Below are 16,640 nucleotides of genomic sequence, written 5' to 3'. Positions count from 1 at the left end.
CTTAATGATAAGGAAGTGCTTCCTGCGATGTGGTGACGACAGGTAACGATAGAAACCATCAAAAACTCGCCACTGATGTGAACAGAGGAGAATACAGAAAAAGTTTTAGCGGGATCGCTCAGCTGAGCTCGATTCTTCTGTTGCCACAGACGATCAGAAATCGGGCTTCTTGTGTCAACATTTACCGAGAGTCGGAGTCGGGGGAAGAAGGGGGTGGTGTTGGTGCAGATGTGCTGTTTTGAAAGGGCGCTCTGAAGCTGAAGGGACTCGGATTGTCTGGTAAACTGAGCAATTCGAAAGCAGGTGGTTAATAATCAGCTGAGCAAATGCAAAGTAGTGTACTGCTGCAGTGTGAGGGTGAGTCACAGTGAAGTCTTTCTTCTTTTTAAAGATGCAGCTTGATTTTGAACTTTAATGAGAAGCTACACCCGTTCGTTTAGCAGCGCTGCTGCGTCATCGCTTAAAACCGCTTAGAGGAAAAAAAATGTATCTGCCACACATTTTTGTTTCTTAAGGACTTGTCCTGCTGGGAAAGTTCAGATACAATGAATCTAAGAAGAAGAGACTCTTAATGATTACATCCACTCTTATCTGCCCGTCACAGACGTGTTGCGCTCTCCGAGTTCAGAGTCACTTTCTGTGACGTTGCCCTGCTGTAGAAAGAATCCAACTTACTGGAAACACAAAGTTGCTGCATTTGAAGGCATTTTAATAAAATGAAAGACGAGAGCCTAAACCAAACACTAACCTCAGTCCTAAACTAATGCTGATTTATAAAAAAAGAAAAGGAAACTAATGAAGCCGACTGGTAGACCAAGTAACACGTGTTATTAAACGATATTGAGGGTAACAGAGAGCTCTGCAGCAAAAACAAATGCCATAGAGTAGGAATCTTCCTCCTTTAGTGAAGGAATCTTTAAACTTTTAGTTCTAGACAAACATTGGGAGGCTCGTGCAGGTTGGAGCCCAGAGTCCTTCTGACTTGGTTCTTACCTGGTTAAAGATTAAACACAGAGCGCCTCTGTGCTGCTTAATTTTTGTTTTTAATACACAGCTCTGCAAACCCTTTAGACAGTGAACACCCACACAGGCTGGAACACATACTGACAACAAGCCCCATCTGCCTCGCAAAGCCAAAGTACGCAAACTGCCGGCTTTGCACCTTCCCGAGGTGTCACCTCTCCAGACTCTTATTTTTATCTGCCCGGCTTTAAAGGAATGCAAGGCGATCAGCTTCCATCATCAAACGGCTTCAGAGCAACATTTTGAGTTTCTCGTAGGCTACAGAACACACACTGTGTGTGTGTGTCTGTGTGTGTGTGTGTGTGTGTGTGTACAGGCTGCTCCTCGCTCTGCCATCTGCCGAAGAACTGAAAGTGTGTTAATCACTAGAACATTTTGCAACAGCGTCAGCAGTAAAAACAGCACATGACTGGAAAAACAAACCCGAGCCCTTTGGTTTCCAAAAAGGCCAAACTCAGAGCTTATCTGGGATCCTTTAATTAAGACTTGACGTTTTACACGTGCACGTTCTAAAGAAGGCGATTGGAGTGCGCTCAGAGAGGCCTGCTTCCAACCCTGCTCGTGGTTGGCCGTCATGAAGGTGTCCGATTAAAAAGTAAATTTACGTGTTAGGTTAATTTAGTCAGAATAACTTGTGTTTGAACTGGCACACACTCATCGCTAACCTGTGTCTGTACCGGAGTTGTAGCCACGGAAACCCTCAGAGCTGCACAGCGTCGTTCACGTGGACTTGTTTTGATAAAGTTAGAAGAAATCGTTGGAGGGCTGAGAAGAAAAGGCTAAATGACTCATCTGCAGCTCTCGTTCACGTCACGCTTTGAAAGGACAGTAAAATAGTTGAAGTCATGGAGGAGTCATAGCACTTTATACATGTTACACTCAGTTGATATCAGATTAAACACTTTGGGGAAAAAACGAACAAACGGCATTTAGACCTGTGTCCACAGACATACGCAGCTTTGAGTGTGGGGCCTTTAAGGACCTTTAGCAGTCCTCTGGGGTCCTCTTTTTAATTTGTCAAATAAAGTCTGAATCATAAGCTGAAGGAACTGAAATTGCCTCCATTCCAGATTTGCTACCAATCACCTTGAATCAAAAGCCGCAGAAGCTGATATTATGTGATGCTACGGCGTGAAGCAATTTCCTGTTTGCTCAGAGGGGAAAGTGAAGCATTGTGAGTTATGTGCCACGGCAGAAGTGACACAAATAACCGGGGGTGCTAATAACCAAACAGCATGAATTGTCCTGGAAGTGGCTCCAGACCCATTTTCATTCTCTTGAAGAATTACAGCTGCTGGCGAATGACTGTTTGCTGTGAGAGCTGGCTGCTGTTCCAGGTGTGTGTGTGTGTGTGTGTGTGTAGGTGTGTGTGTGTGTGTGACCTGCTTTTATTGCGTAACGGTGTTTTTTGAAATGGTGTAATCTTTGGGTGCATCATCATTGTGCCGAGGTGTCTGTGAAGTTCAGCGGTAAAGTGAATGTAGGGCATATAGAGTGTGTGTGTGTGTGCGGTGGGGGGGGTTTCTTTTTTCAAATTTAAAGAAATAAAATGAGGGGGAATTATTTGGCAAGCAGATGTTTAAGCTGCTTAAGTTTTAGCATTCGGTTTCAAGAACACATCGTGCAGAACCACGCGGCGTCTCATTCCTTCGAGTCCGGCTCAGAGCTGGAAGTTGGCAGAAAAGTTTCAGTTTAACCAACATCTTCTTGTCTAGTTGTTAAAAAATTCTGTGTTTTCTGGTTTGTAGACAAACCACAACAGGTTTCAAAAGCAAAGCCTCACCTTGAAACCCTGAAGTTTCTTGTCAGTTTATTTTTACTGATTATAATAGTGATAGTCACAAACTGCGGCGTAAATTTCCTTCAGTTGAAATTCTAATGAACCTGAACGTCAGTATTGGGCGTGGCCACCTTTAACCTTCGGCACAGCCTGAACTCTCTGAGGCAACGTTCCTATCGTAGTCTTCAGGAATAGTTTCAGTAACGTTGAGGTCGGGCTCTGTGTCATTGTGTGTGTTTGTATCCAGGTGTGCTTTAATGCATTGGCTGTGTGTTTGGGTTCATTGTCATGGTGAGAATGAAGCTGTTGCCAGAGCTGTTATAGTTTTGTATGTTTTTTAATTAGTTGTTGTTGTTATTGTTGTTATGATTATTACTATTTTTCTGTTTTTAATTCACTTTGCTGGCTTCAGACAAGGTTCTGTATGAAGGTCTTTTCTTTTCCCCCCTCCAGGCATATAAAGACTGACATTTTATGTATATATTTATTAGAGGTGGGAATCACCATACATCCCACGATACGATATTATCACAATACTTAACGCACGATACGATATTATTGCAATTTTTAAAAATATTTTGCGATATTCAGATTCTGTACATAAAGGTAAACTTTATCAATATTCATTTTCTCTAATATCAAAGTCTCACACTCAGTCTTTCTCTCATTTCAGTTTGATTGTTGACAAACTGAACGGTTTGTATTACAGTCTAGTCCAACTTAACTGAATCAACCATCTGGTACAATTATAGCTATTCTGAACTATGCAGTTTATGAAAACTATGCAGCCCCTTCAGCAACTGAAGAATTTGAAAGTAAATTAAAACAAAATATAATTTTACATTAAATAAAAAAGTTTTAAACTTAATTAAAATAAAACATGTCTTAAATTAAAATAAGTAAACTGTCATGTTTATTGCTGCCATAAAACAAGTGAAACACATTTGGACAGTGAAGGAATGTCAGGATTCTTGCTCAGAAAAAGGATCAACATGCTCTGAAGTCAGAGCACAAAAACCTTTTTGTAACAAAATATCGATTTCTGCTGTCCCTGTATCGATACATTATTAGCAAACAAAATATCACCATACTACACAGTATCCATTTTTTCCCTCACCCCTAATATTTATCTTCTTTTCATTATTTTTATAAGTCTAGTTTTTATCTGTTATTTCAGTCAGCAAAGATGTTTTTTTTTGCCTGTATTTTCATTGTTGTTCTAGTTATTTGTGCAGCACCTTTTCCTCTTTCAAATATTAAAGTTTAGTCCATTTGATTTGATCTTTAATACAAATTTGCTTGTGAGAACTGGACCAGCATAAAAATGACCGGTACCTTCAGTGACTTTGATGCACTGACTCTGTTTTCATTCTCAGGAAAGTCCAAGCAGAGCTTGTTGTCCTCGTCGTCAGAGAACCAGCACAGCTACACGTGGTACCAAAACGTTTCTGAGAGCGACAAGAAGCCCCTGGCCCAGACCACCACCCTGAAGACCGGCTCCAAGGCAGAATCCACCTACGACTCGTGGGATGTTATAATGGGCCTCCGGCCACCTTCTCCCACACAGGAACCCCGCAACCCCGCCCCTACTCTGTCATGGGCTTCGGCGGGCGTCACGACGGCAGGCGGCTGTGAGCCGGTGCAAACCCGGCACGAGAAGATCCCCTCTCCTCCACAGCTGCTCCTCAGCGACAGCGAGGACCTGCAGGGCAACCCTGACCTCACTGAGACGTCGGATTACTCCCAGATGTCGACCTCATCGTCACTTGAAAGGAACTTGAACTGTCGGACATACAGGAGGCCCAACAAACAGGGCAAAGCCTCGGACTCCAGCAGCTTCGCAGCCACTGTTTTTGGCTCAGATCTTCCCAAATCCGCATCTGACAGCAATAACAAAACGACAGGTGGCAGAGGGAGCCGTGGCAGGACGAGGGACTACACGGTGTTGCACCCATCCTCCATATCTATGTGTAACGTCACCATCCAGGACCGAGTGGTGGAGGAGTTTGGGACTGATGCAGCACCCTCTTGTGGTAGCGGTAGCGCCGGTTCAGGCAGCACGACGCAGCTGGGAGAGGCCGGATGGCAGCGGAAGAAGCCGGAACAACAGAATACAAGGTTGGTTAACGGGGCCGGCGGTCCTTGTGTGTCAGGGTGTTCCACAGTGTGATGTGTAACTGCCTACACCTGCTGATATCACACAAGAACTACAGGAAGTCTAAATTATCCCAGTTTTTCCATATGTAGACTTATTTTCCATCTAACAGATCGACCTCATCCCTCAGACAAACAACTCGCTCTCACTCTTTTTCTTTTTAAAGTAACCGAGTTGTGCGACATCTGGTGATGGACACAAAGCTTAATGATCATTCTCTTTAGTCCACATCCACAGCAGACCTGTAGAAAGTGATTCAGTAGGTCCATAAACAGAACTTGGATGCTGAACATGCCAGCACGAAGCACCCCGAGTACTTCATTTGAAATTGCAGCCACTAAAAGCACATTTTGAGTTTTAATATTTTATATCAAACTGCTTAATAAAATATTTGTAACAGACTTGGAGAGAAAATACAGATTTAAATCAGACTGTTTCAAAGTAGTTTATTATAACAAGCAAAAAGCCATTTAATATCAGCTTTGAGACGTTTGAGAGGAGAAAAACATAAAGCAAATACATAAAAATGTATGTAGGTAGTTGTTTATGCTGCGTGACTTCTCACAGGCACGGGGACACATTATTCAGTGAAAACCATCTATGATGCCTTTCATTTCACACGTTTTACATCTTTACCATCTTCCCGTCTCAGCGCGAGGCCGTGCGCCTCTTTGGTCTCATTTCAGTTGCTGAGACTTCATTTACTTCCACTCCACTGTAATATTTTGGCAGTTAAGCGTAACGCCCTTTGTTTTGCCGAGAAGAACGAGCGCTCGGTGATTTTATTTTATTTTTTCATTTGAATTAAATGACCTTGGTCACGGATAAAAGTCGCAGGTTTTTTCTTTTAAAACGCTGCAAGAAATCAAATTTAAATTGAATTTGCTTTCATTACCTGAGCTGAAAACGATACATTTTACGAGGGAAAGTGTTGATTAGAATATTGTAGTTTGCCATTTCATGTTTGTGCTAATCATGAAACACATTAGACTGAAGCCTGAAATGAAAAATCCTCTCCACAAGAATATGTTTACACATTAACATTCAGTTTTAATTAAGTCGTCTCAGCAGAATATTAACGCCGTTCCTCTGGATGTCCTCTCCGCAGGTTCAGGCAGACCCAGACCAAGTCGAAGAAGGACAGTAAGCTGGACCTGTTCGGCTTTGAGGACTCGGAGGCCCAGCAGGAGGAGAACAGTAGCGACAGCGCGGACGGCCGGTCCAGTTACAAAATCAAATACTTCGGTTTTGACGACATGAGCGACAGCGACGGTGCCGAAGACGACGACGGCAGAGCTAAGGAGAGGAGGAGGGCCAAAAAGAAGGCCGCCATCACCACAGCGACCCCGGTGGTCACCATAGAGGAAATGCCAGCCGATGACCCGCCAGATCCGTTTGAAAGGCTGGAGGTCCAGGAGATGCTGGAGGTCCAGGAAAGGCCGGCAGTCAAGGAGAGCAAGAAGAACTCTGAGAAGCAGGAGAGCAGGATACGAACAGGTTAAAACACCAACACTGTCTGACTGATAACGCCGATGTAGTGATGATCTAGTGAAACCACCTTTGTACAAAATCAGCCAAAGAGCCGTGTGCAAAGTGTTACAGTAACATGAGCAGGCTTGTTGCTTTAATCCTGTGCATATCATCCAATTAATTAAGGAAGGACTGAGCTGACGCGTGTATCAAATAACATTCTGATCCCAACTCGCCAACCTGGATCAGGTTATGGACCTCTCCTTCAAGGTCAACACATTGATCTGCAGGTCAAAGTGATGATAATGATTTATAGAGCTACTTAAAAAGCATTCTCCGAGTGCTTCTTGTCTTTTCATATCTAAAATTTCTGATTTAAGTATAATCTGTGGTAACGTAAACCAGCTAGGGCTGCCACAAACGATTATTTTGATAGTCGACTAGTCAGATCATCATCCATTGGATGTAAAACTACAGCTTATTGCACCAGCAGCATCTGCTTTTATATAACTATCATTAGCTTACAGCTTTAAGTGTTTAAGGTATGTGCTAACTAAAAATAAAGACATGATGATAGTTTATTAAATTTTAATGAAATTTGCAGATTGTTTCGGTGAAGTTTAATAAACTCCTTGCTATCTAAAATATAACAGGACACCGGAGTAAATTCTCGAGCATCTCACACTTCTGATAATCAGCTGTCTGCTTGACGTTTATTCAGCTGTGTAAAAACTATAACTTTAATCTCAGCCAAACCGATTTACTCAGGAACAAATAAAATACTAAAAAAGGCCAAACAATAACATTTTAAGTTATCTAAGTGACTTATATATCATGTTTAACCTGAGTAGCGAAAGACGGCGGTGGGTTTGAAAACGATTTGCGGGAGTCCGGTGTTCTCACGGCTCTAGTTAGCCTAGCCCCCGGCTAGCTATCGAGCTAGTGGGTAACAGACGTCTCCGAAAACGTCGGAGCGCTTTTGAAAATATGTGGTGTCTTGATAAACTGAGCAGATATTTGAGGTTTACACAGCTACATTCTCGCCTGAAAATATGTTAAACGTTTATTTTGTGACCCAGAAAGAATAATAAGAGTAATATTAAAACTAACTAGCTGCCGCCATTGTTGGAAACTGAGCTGGGCTGCGCTATGAATTTCTTCTTCTTCGGGGTTTAACGGCAGCTGGCATCCTTGTACATGCAGTGCTGCCATCTTCTGTTTCAGTCCGTTATTACACTCTTAAATCCTACTACTTACTCCTGCGTCTTTTGTGATCTTACAAAGCTTCAAACGACACGTCGACTATTAAATCAGTCGTCAACGATTTTGATAGTCGACTAATCGTGACTAGTCGACTAATCGTGGCAGCCCTAAAGCCAACACGACTGAAAAGCATCGGCTTGACTCGCTCACTCGATCTCTTCAGTGTAACAGTCGTTGGGAAGGTCCTGTTGTGTTATTTCATGTCTGGCGCCTCTGTTTGCTTCGCACTGTGTGTGAGGCGTGTGCTCAGCGAGCAGGGAGAGGGGAACGGACTGCAGCGACAGCAGTGAAGACTGAAATGAAACTCTGGCAAATAAATTGGTCGAATAATATTTATTTATTTTGCAAAGTTGAAACGACGTTCAAGTTTAGTTGGACGTCGCCTTATATGTGAAGCGATGATAAAACGGGGTTGTGGCACGCCTGCCCTGAGCCTGTTGACACATGCCTCTCTGAGTCTGACTGGGAAAACCCTCTGACACCAGTTTGCCAGTCGCGCTGCTTCTGGAACAGCCGTTTAAAGAGAGAGCGAGATTCTTAGCGGCCCCGCAGTGAACACTGATTTTTATTTTGTCATTATTTTAAGGTCACATCATAGAGTCTGTAGCTACGACAGTGTGTGCCATGATTCCATATGAAATGGAATAAGATGAGATATACTTCATTTATTCCAAAAGTAAGGAAGTTACTGCGTAACAGCAGCCAAAACATTAAGCACAGCTTGTTTAAAAGGGAAATGGATAGATTTTAATAGGTTTGAAGAGTTTATTTTAGTGGGTTAGCGTCACAAAATACACCAACACATTTTGCCCTGCAGCTCATTCAGCGTAAACACCTTTTATTACATCAAACTCTGAGTCTCTGAATCTGGATTTTCCTTTTTATTACAGTATTTCCTTCTATGAGCGCAGGTGGTTTGAGGGGCATTCACATTACTCATCTTAAATGCAGAAGAATATAACAGCTCAATAGAATATTTACAAAACGACAAGACGAAAAAAGCTGAATAAAGTAAAAATGGCACGATGGGGTGGAATAAAACTGGAGCTGTGTGTGCTTTTCTTGTTGTTTTGTGTATGGATAAACATTAGAAAGCCAACACGCCGGCATAGACTGAACACACGGACATACGCACAAACGGTCACACTCTAACAACAAACACAATCAGCTAATCCTGTTTCACTATCCAGCAGGCGCTCGCTGTTAGGACTGCTGGAAATGAGCTAAAGCTCACAAACACAGTTTCATTTGACCTTGTTTCTAATAACATGTTTTTTCTCTCTCGTGTGGAAAAACTGGTGGATTTAAACATGATGAAGAAGCGTGTGCTTTCAGATTCAGGCAGCTTCTTTCTATGTGTGCTGTTAAAAATAATTAGTTTGGCCAGGAGAAGGGCTTTAAAAGTATAAATAGATGTGACATAATCTCAAATTTAATTACTTAAAAAAAATGTTTCCCTGCAGATGTCCTGGACTTCTCAGAGGACGGCCTCAGGGTGGTGGCCAGCGGCCCGAGGAGGCCGCCTCAGGGCAAACCTGCAGAGAAGAACCCGGACACCCTCCGGAGGATCTTCAGTGCACAAAAGAAGGTCAGACGTGACACCGCTGCTGAGTCACATGAGGGTTCGCAGTGTTTATGTGACAGGCTGAGAGTGACTGAAGTGTGTTGAAATGTCACCTGGATGCACTGCAAACGTGTGGGCCAGGAAATCTCGTGCAGAGAGCCAGACTAAAACCTATTTTGCCACACACGCATTCATACACATTCACACCAGTGTGTGAATGTGTGTGAATGGGTGGATGACTGGTTGTGTAAAGCGCTTTGGGGTCCTTAGGGACTAGTAAGGAGCTATACAAATACAGGCCATTTACCATTTATTTAACCAGGAAGCCCCTTGGCAGTAAAATCCTTTACAACAGAGACAGATCCAAAGAAGCACACAGTTACAGAGCTACAAAGATATGAAACATAAACATCAGAAAACATGGAGCATAATAGAAAGCAGTAGCAGTTACACAATAAAGATCATACAAACAATGGTCTAGTTAAACGTAAGAGTTAGGATTTGAGGAGCTACTGAGAAGAGCCAAAATCATAATAAGGTTCATACCAGGGTTTTAATAGTTTTGCAATTTTCGTTAGTTTTTATTTTTATTTAGTTTTGACTTCAGATTTTCAATTACCAATTGTTTGCTAGTTTAGTTTTTATTTTTTTGAAAATCCTTAGTTTCAGTTTAGTTTTGATTAGTTTCAGTTATAGTTTTAGTCGTGTTTGCAATAATTAAGTGTAACAAAATCCCAGTTTCATCATATCAGTCATTCTGCTCATCCTTGGGTATGTTGCTATTCCAGCTACCATACTGCACCCTGGACAGGTCGCCTGTCTGTCGCAGGGCTAACACGCAGAGACAGACAACTCACATTCCCACCTATGGGTTCTTTAAATAAATAAATAAAGGCAGATGAACAACCATTGATACCAGGCAACTATAAAATGTATATCTTGGCCCCAATGAGACGATTAACTCTCGCAGCACCGGGTGTTCGTAATTTTGATTTCAAGTGAATTGATAAACTTTTTGAAGGTAACTGACTCACAGTTGTGTAGATATCCCCGTCCTGTTGTCTCGGGATGCATCACGCTGCCTTACCTGGGGTTAGCTTCTGTTTTCTGGGGATGAGGGTTGAGTGTGCTCCCTTACCTTCTCAAGCTAAGCTAGGTTAGCCTTCTTGTGTGAGCTTTTCAAGTGCACTTTAAGGTTTGTGGGATTTTTTTCCCTTTAGAAATGTCCCTCATAATTTGTCTGTTTCCACTACAAGACACTTGCTTTATCCAAAACACAGTCATATTCAAAGTAATCCCAAATTGGACTCTGGCGCTTTCTCCCGACTTTTCCTGACATGATTCTGCGCGTGGACGGAGCAGCAACACAGACGACTCGACTAACGTGCTGCCACCTGCTGGCATAATGAGACACAGCAAGAAAAAAATCTGGAAACTAAACTTCATTTTCACCCTTGACTCTTGTATGACACGCACACATCAATGAAAACTAAACACATTTTTGCTATAAATTCAGTTAATTTTAGTTAGTTTTGTGAACACTCATTACAGTTTTAGTTAGTTTTCCTTTTTTTGTTTTTGTTTTTATTTCCATTAACGAAAATGTTTTTTCACTTCTAGTTTTCGTTAACGATAATAACCTTGGTTCATACATTATGGATTAGTAAATAAAATCTATTCTAATAATATTCGTGCTGGATAATGAGAACGATAACATGAATTGTGATATGCAGAGATTAGAGTCAAAGTGTCACCATAATTATAATCAGGAGCATTTAACAAAGTGCTCACTAGAAGAAAGCGTGTCATCCAACCTGAATGCAAACGTTTGTAGGATGAATGAGAGTGAAGAGCCCGTAAAACCAATCAGTGAACATCTTCATAAAACAGGAATTCAGACAGAATGAGCGGATGACAATCAGCTGAAACAAAACACAAAGGAGCTTCATCTTTGACGGATGAAGAAGCTCGTTAATCCATGAACCTCTTCAGAGAAACAGCCTCATCTCTAAATGTAAAACCAGGGCTCGTTACAGAGAGAGATCTCAGTGTACCTGTGGGGACGAGACTGTCCACCCACGTCCTGTATGACTCAGTATTGTGTGTGTGTGTGTGCGGGGGCGGGCAGAGCTGAGGTTTATCAGTGCATCGATGAGGGACAGAGAGTTGTTTCTGAACATTTCTTGACTCCCAGTCTTTTATTTATCTGCCTGCTAATGGCCTCTACCTCCCCGTCTGCAAATCAGACTATTGATCTCATAAGAGCCGCGTCCTCTTTTCATAGCGAAGACGGATCGATGCCAGCGAGCCGCAGCGGTGGAAGTGCACATCTTAATATTACTGTAAATGAGTTGCCAGCGTCTCATACCTGAGGCGGTGTTTATCTCCTGTCCTCTCATCAGGTGAAAAACTTGAAGTGAGAGATTAATTGGAATTACTTGCGTTAAACTGTAGGAGTGTTTTTAATCAGGCCTCTCTGCCGTACTTTTCCGAGTTGGTCCTAATGAGCTCTGCGACGCCTCTCTATTATAGCCGCTTGTTAATTGTGTTCGCTTTAGTTTGCAGGCGTTTTAACTTTGTTTGAAAAGGTGACGCGTGATTATCGTTTTAATTAGTAAGACTGATTTCTGCATCCAAATTAGTTTTGCGGCAGCGTGTCAGGATTTGTTGGAATGTAGTAATTTGTAGCAGAGTTTCTGCCTCTGGAGTTAATAACGCAGGCTGTTTTTGCTCCGCTGATTGTCCTTTTAGTGCCGTATCTTTGGGAATCTGCTGATCCAGTATTGTTTTCCCCTCATTTTAACATGCTGCAAATGCATTGGAGTCACCTTATTATAAGGTTGTGTAAGGCAAAGGACCGCTGCAGCACTGTGAGCAGACTCAGCAGAGCCAATAAGGGAATTAAAGTTGTAGCAGAAATCCTGAAGCTTGATTAAAAAGAAAGTTGTGTTGATCGCAGCTGATCATATCTGCCTAATTAGCCTCATATTTGCCTCATGCAGCCTCATATGCTCTTCCAGCATGTCAGGTGGGTCCCACGCCAAAATGATCCATGTGAGGCATTATCTAAATTAACTTTCATTTCAGTGGCAGGGGTTTTCCACCTGGGAGTTGTTCTTCCATCCCATCTTTGCAGCTGGAGACTTGCTTTCAGCTCAGGATTCGTTGAATGCTCGATGTCTCTTATACTGTCAACAAACCCTCAAGTTAAGAAAAAAATCTGCAGTTCCTCTAATGTCCACTTGAGGCTCCCTCTAAAAGTTAAGGTTGAATTTTGCAGCAGCATTGTGTTCTTCTTATTGCTCACCTGTTTATTTTTTTCCTATAGAGGCATGACTGCTGATAGCTAGCTGTCTTTTAGCCTTTTGAGTTTTCATGGCCTCATCCTTTCTAATTATTAGGGTTGGGCGATTGGACGAATATAACGACTACTTTCTACAAGGGGGATTTATTTATTCGATTGCCCATGAGTGAGTTTGCTAATAATGATGGCGCTAATAAAAGCAGTCAACAGAAAAAAAATAATAGCGCTGTTTTAACAGCACCCTCTTTCATCTTCGAGCAAATGCCCCCCCCTCAGAGTGCGCCCAAGTGCTTGTTGATGGCAGAAGCTGGTGATAGCCTAGCATAGCACGTGCATGCTCATGCAAGTTAGTCATGTTTGAGTACTTTGCTCGCACCATACATCTGCACGAGCGGCACACCGCTGTGGTTACATCCTTTGGCTTTAAACCAAATAAAAGACGCAAACCTAAGAAATCCCAAATTGGTGACTTTATTATTATTTTTTAGCGCTGTCAGCGTTAACGCGCCGTCATCACGACTAAAGCAATTAACAATTAACCCATCTGGAGTCAAAATCCCTGAAATGTCTCTTGTCAGTGCATTTCGTCTATGCGTTGACGTTGGGATTAGTTCGTCTATGTTTGGACGACTTCTGTGTTGTAAACGCACAAATCAGTCCACGCATGATTACATTGCTCCGCCCATCAAAAAGTCTGCACATGCGCGAATATATCGTCCATCGGCGATTGTTGGACTGACGATTGCGGGATGGAAAATTTGTACATATTGCCCAACCCTACTAATTATATCTAAACTTTACAGTCATACCTCATAGATCTCCGATACATACAGGTTGTATGACATGAAAAAGGAACTTTGGAGGTGGGAAACATACTAACTTCACACCGAATCACAAGATACTTTAAAACGGAAATTCTTCAGAATCCACATCACTTCCTGCAGCCTTCTTTTATATACAGGCTTTGCTTTAGAAAGGGGAAACGCTTTGCTCATTTTGCTCCTCGTGTCTTCTGCACAAACGTATTTATTGCACTGCAGTCTAGTTGCACGCTTTGAAACGACCTGATTGGTTTGCTCTGATAGTCTGAAGCCTGTCCTGAGTATGAGCTTTTGAATGTGTGCACCTGCAGAGAACTTTTTGAAGTGCCAAAGTATGAAGTTAATTTCCTCCCTGTTACAGACAAGCAGTAATGGCATTAGAAGACACGGTGCCCGTAGGAGCATAATAACGCACTTAATGTACTCTCTCATCCTCTCTTCTTCTCCAGTTTCATGCTCCGACTCCTAAAATAACTTTCCTCCCTCTCAGTTGAATTTCTGTCTCCATCGCTTTCTCTTGACCGCTTCATCATACTTCTTACCTCCCTGTATTAACCCCCCCCCTCCCTCCTCCCGGGCGCAGTACATCCCAGATCTCGCTTCATCTCCCATTAACGTGATCGAGAGCGAGAGAGGAGTGCGGCTCATTATAAAAATAATAACCCTCGGAAGTGAGCGGCCTACGGAGGAGTCGTCAGAACTCTGCTTTGATTACAGTAAACTGTACGTCTGTGCCATCAGATGAGCCTGAGCGTTGTTAGGTTATTGAGCTGAGCACTCTGCGAGATATTAGATGTTACCATAATGACAACACTTGGACAGGCTCATCCATATTTAGATGGCGCTGGCTTTGTTTGGGGAATGTTTTTAAGGGACGAGCGGTTATTACATCCATAACAGTGACCCTCTGCACTGTCCTAATGTCGTTCATTCCACTGCTGTACCATAAAGACTCATTGTCGTTGTATAAAATCTACAACATTACCACACACACACACACGAGGATGGGTGCTGGGGGTGAAATAAGCACACGACAGCATAACTGGAGCGCGCCTGCTCTTTAACACAAAGTAACACCGCCGCCTTAACTTCCATGGTTCGGTCACACGGAGCTGGTATCCGCTGGATGGAGACGTTCACATAGGATTTGATTTTACTTTCTGCCTCCGTGAGTCTGCTGCTGTGCAGGTGGCAAAGCACCAACTGTGCGTGTGCTCTAAGCAGGGAGCCTCAGAGAAGGATGACAGGAATGAGTAATCACCCGTCCTTCCGATGGACAGTCACGATGACGTCGCCACGGCAAAGCTTAGAGAAGTTTGTTTTGTCATTGCAGTCCTGATGTTTTATATAAAATAAACTGACGTTTTTCACCCAATTTATCTGCACTAGTTTAATTTCAGCTCATGGTTGGAGTCTTTACTGCAGACTGAGTGTTATTTATGACCCGAACACGCAGAGAGGAGCGGACAGACGGGAGAAATGAAACGATATTCATCAAGTTAACATCAACGTGTTGCGTTGGCGCCAGTGCAGCGAAAGCTTCTCAATCAGCGGTAACCGAGCGTAATGAGAGGGAGAAGCTGACGGGAGAGAAAAGTTTATCAAAGAAAATCTGTAGGCATGCGTGAAATGTCTCCAAACTGTTGGCCCTTTGCTCCTCGCGTTCTCAGTTCCATGTTCACTCTGGCGCTGGGCGCTGGTGGGAAAGCCAGAATCAGAGAGCTGTCCGAACCAAATATGCTCCCCACTCAACACTAGTTTCATATTCTGATCATGGTTTTCCTGCCATTCCGACCCCTCCGGTGAAGTCGGGATAACTAATTCACGAGGTTTGGCAGTGAAGTTGTAGTTTGCTCCTAATGCACACCCGCAATGCCAAAAACAGCGTGTTTTTGTTTTTTCTTATACTTTTAATCTGGCCCATAGCAGAGACACGGCACGCTCACCCCCCCTCTCATCTGTCCCATACTTCTTAGCAGCAGGTGGGCGGGGCAGGTGGGCTGGGTGTCTGCCTGTGTCATTCAGATTACTGTCGCAGGCTTTAATTTGGTGTGTTGATGTTCCAGCACAGCAAAGCTCATCCCCAAACTCCCCTTTGTCTCTGCTTATTAACCCCGCGGTGCAGAAATCCCCTCCCGCCCCACCTCCTCGCCGCTCTTCTCCTCAGCCAACTCTCTCTGCTCGTCCTCTTTTGTTTTTCATTATGAATGCCCCGGCAACCACCAACCACAGGTTTGGCAAAAATATACAAAGAGGACAGGAGATGAGCCAAGGATGAGGGTGGACGGTGGCGTGGGAGGGTGTGTGCGTGTGCGTCCCGCGGTTTGATCAACGCTGGCAAACTCTGCTCAGTTTAATGCGCTTCCCCCTCCTCCGTTTCTGCTTCACCCCGAGCATCAGTTTCTATCCACTGTATCCGCTTTTATTGATCTGCTCTCCTCGATTGTTTCAAGTCGATTTTATTTTATTTTATTTATTGATTTTTATTGCAAAAGTTCTCTTAAAAAATCATAAAGATACAAAAGAAAAGTTGGTCTACGGTGAACAGCAAAGGCTTCTGTCTGGTGACACAATAAAAATGCAGAACTTGAAATATTGAATTTAATATTTTTAGAAATTTGGAGAAAATCAGGAGTCAGAAAAGGTTTAAAAATATAAATTAAGTCAGTTTTCTTCTTCTTCTTCACAACAGCTTAGTTTTTGTTCTCATTTAAAATGGACCTGTACTTATAAATATTGACCCTGTACCAAATTGCCCTAAAATCCTCTGCTGTAGGTTCTCACATTAAACACTTTGGTTTCTGAACGTGTCTGGATTCGAGCGTCTTGGTTTCTGTCTGTTATCCACCAAACTCTCCTGAATTTGAGACGCTTTGCTTTAGTAAAAGTTCAATTATTCAGTGTAATCTTCTCACACGTTAGTTTTGTTTGGTTTGTTGGCTCCTGTTTTGAAGCCTTGACTTTACAGTACGGTGTTGGATTTGTACAAGTGCATCCTTTTGCTGGTGCTGTGCAAACACACACATATTTGTGTGCTCAGTAGCATCCCACGACACAGCAGGGCTTGTTGTTTGTCAGGTATTTCATTAACCCTTTAAGACCTACCATAGAACCAAGTCCACCAGAGCTTATATTATATTTTTACATGCTGTGGAGCCATTTTTTGGAGCATTTCAAGTTGCTATACATCAATACAACCATTACAGCCCAGATTTTAATAATATGTCTGCATTAAGTGCATAGTAATTACATAAATTGCA

At 42.7% G+C, this 16,640-nt stretch overlaps 1 protein-coding gene across 1 annotated transcript in view; it reads left to right on the top strand.

Annotated features, from left to right (window-relative positions):
* The window catches only part of LOC146512094 (wings apart-like protein homolog), a 36,270-nt gene that overhangs the window by 4,335 nt on the left and 15,295 nt on the right, over positions 1 to 16,640 (top strand). The window contains exons 3-5 of the mRNA XM_085170468.1: positions 4,180 to 4,921; positions 6,067 to 6,455; positions 9,155 to 9,279. Of these exons, the coding sequence (XP_085026594.1) occupies positions 4,180 to 4,921; positions 6,067 to 6,455; positions 9,155 to 9,279 (1,256 nt within the window). The remainder of the gene's footprint in view (positions 1 to 4,179; positions 4,922 to 6,066; positions 6,456 to 9,154; positions 9,280 to 16,640) is intronic.

The sequence above is a fragment of the Neolamprologus multifasciatus genome, chromosome 8 (assembly GCF_963576455.1).
Source record: "Neolamprologus multifasciatus chromosome 8, fNeoMul1.2, whole genome shotgun sequence".
Taxonomy (NCBI): Eukaryota; Metazoa; Chordata; class Actinopteri; order Cichliformes; family Cichlidae; genus Neolamprologus; species Neolamprologus multifasciatus.
The sequence above is the reverse complement of the archived record's forward strand: the minus strand, read 5'-3'. Positions and strand labels throughout refer to the sequence as shown.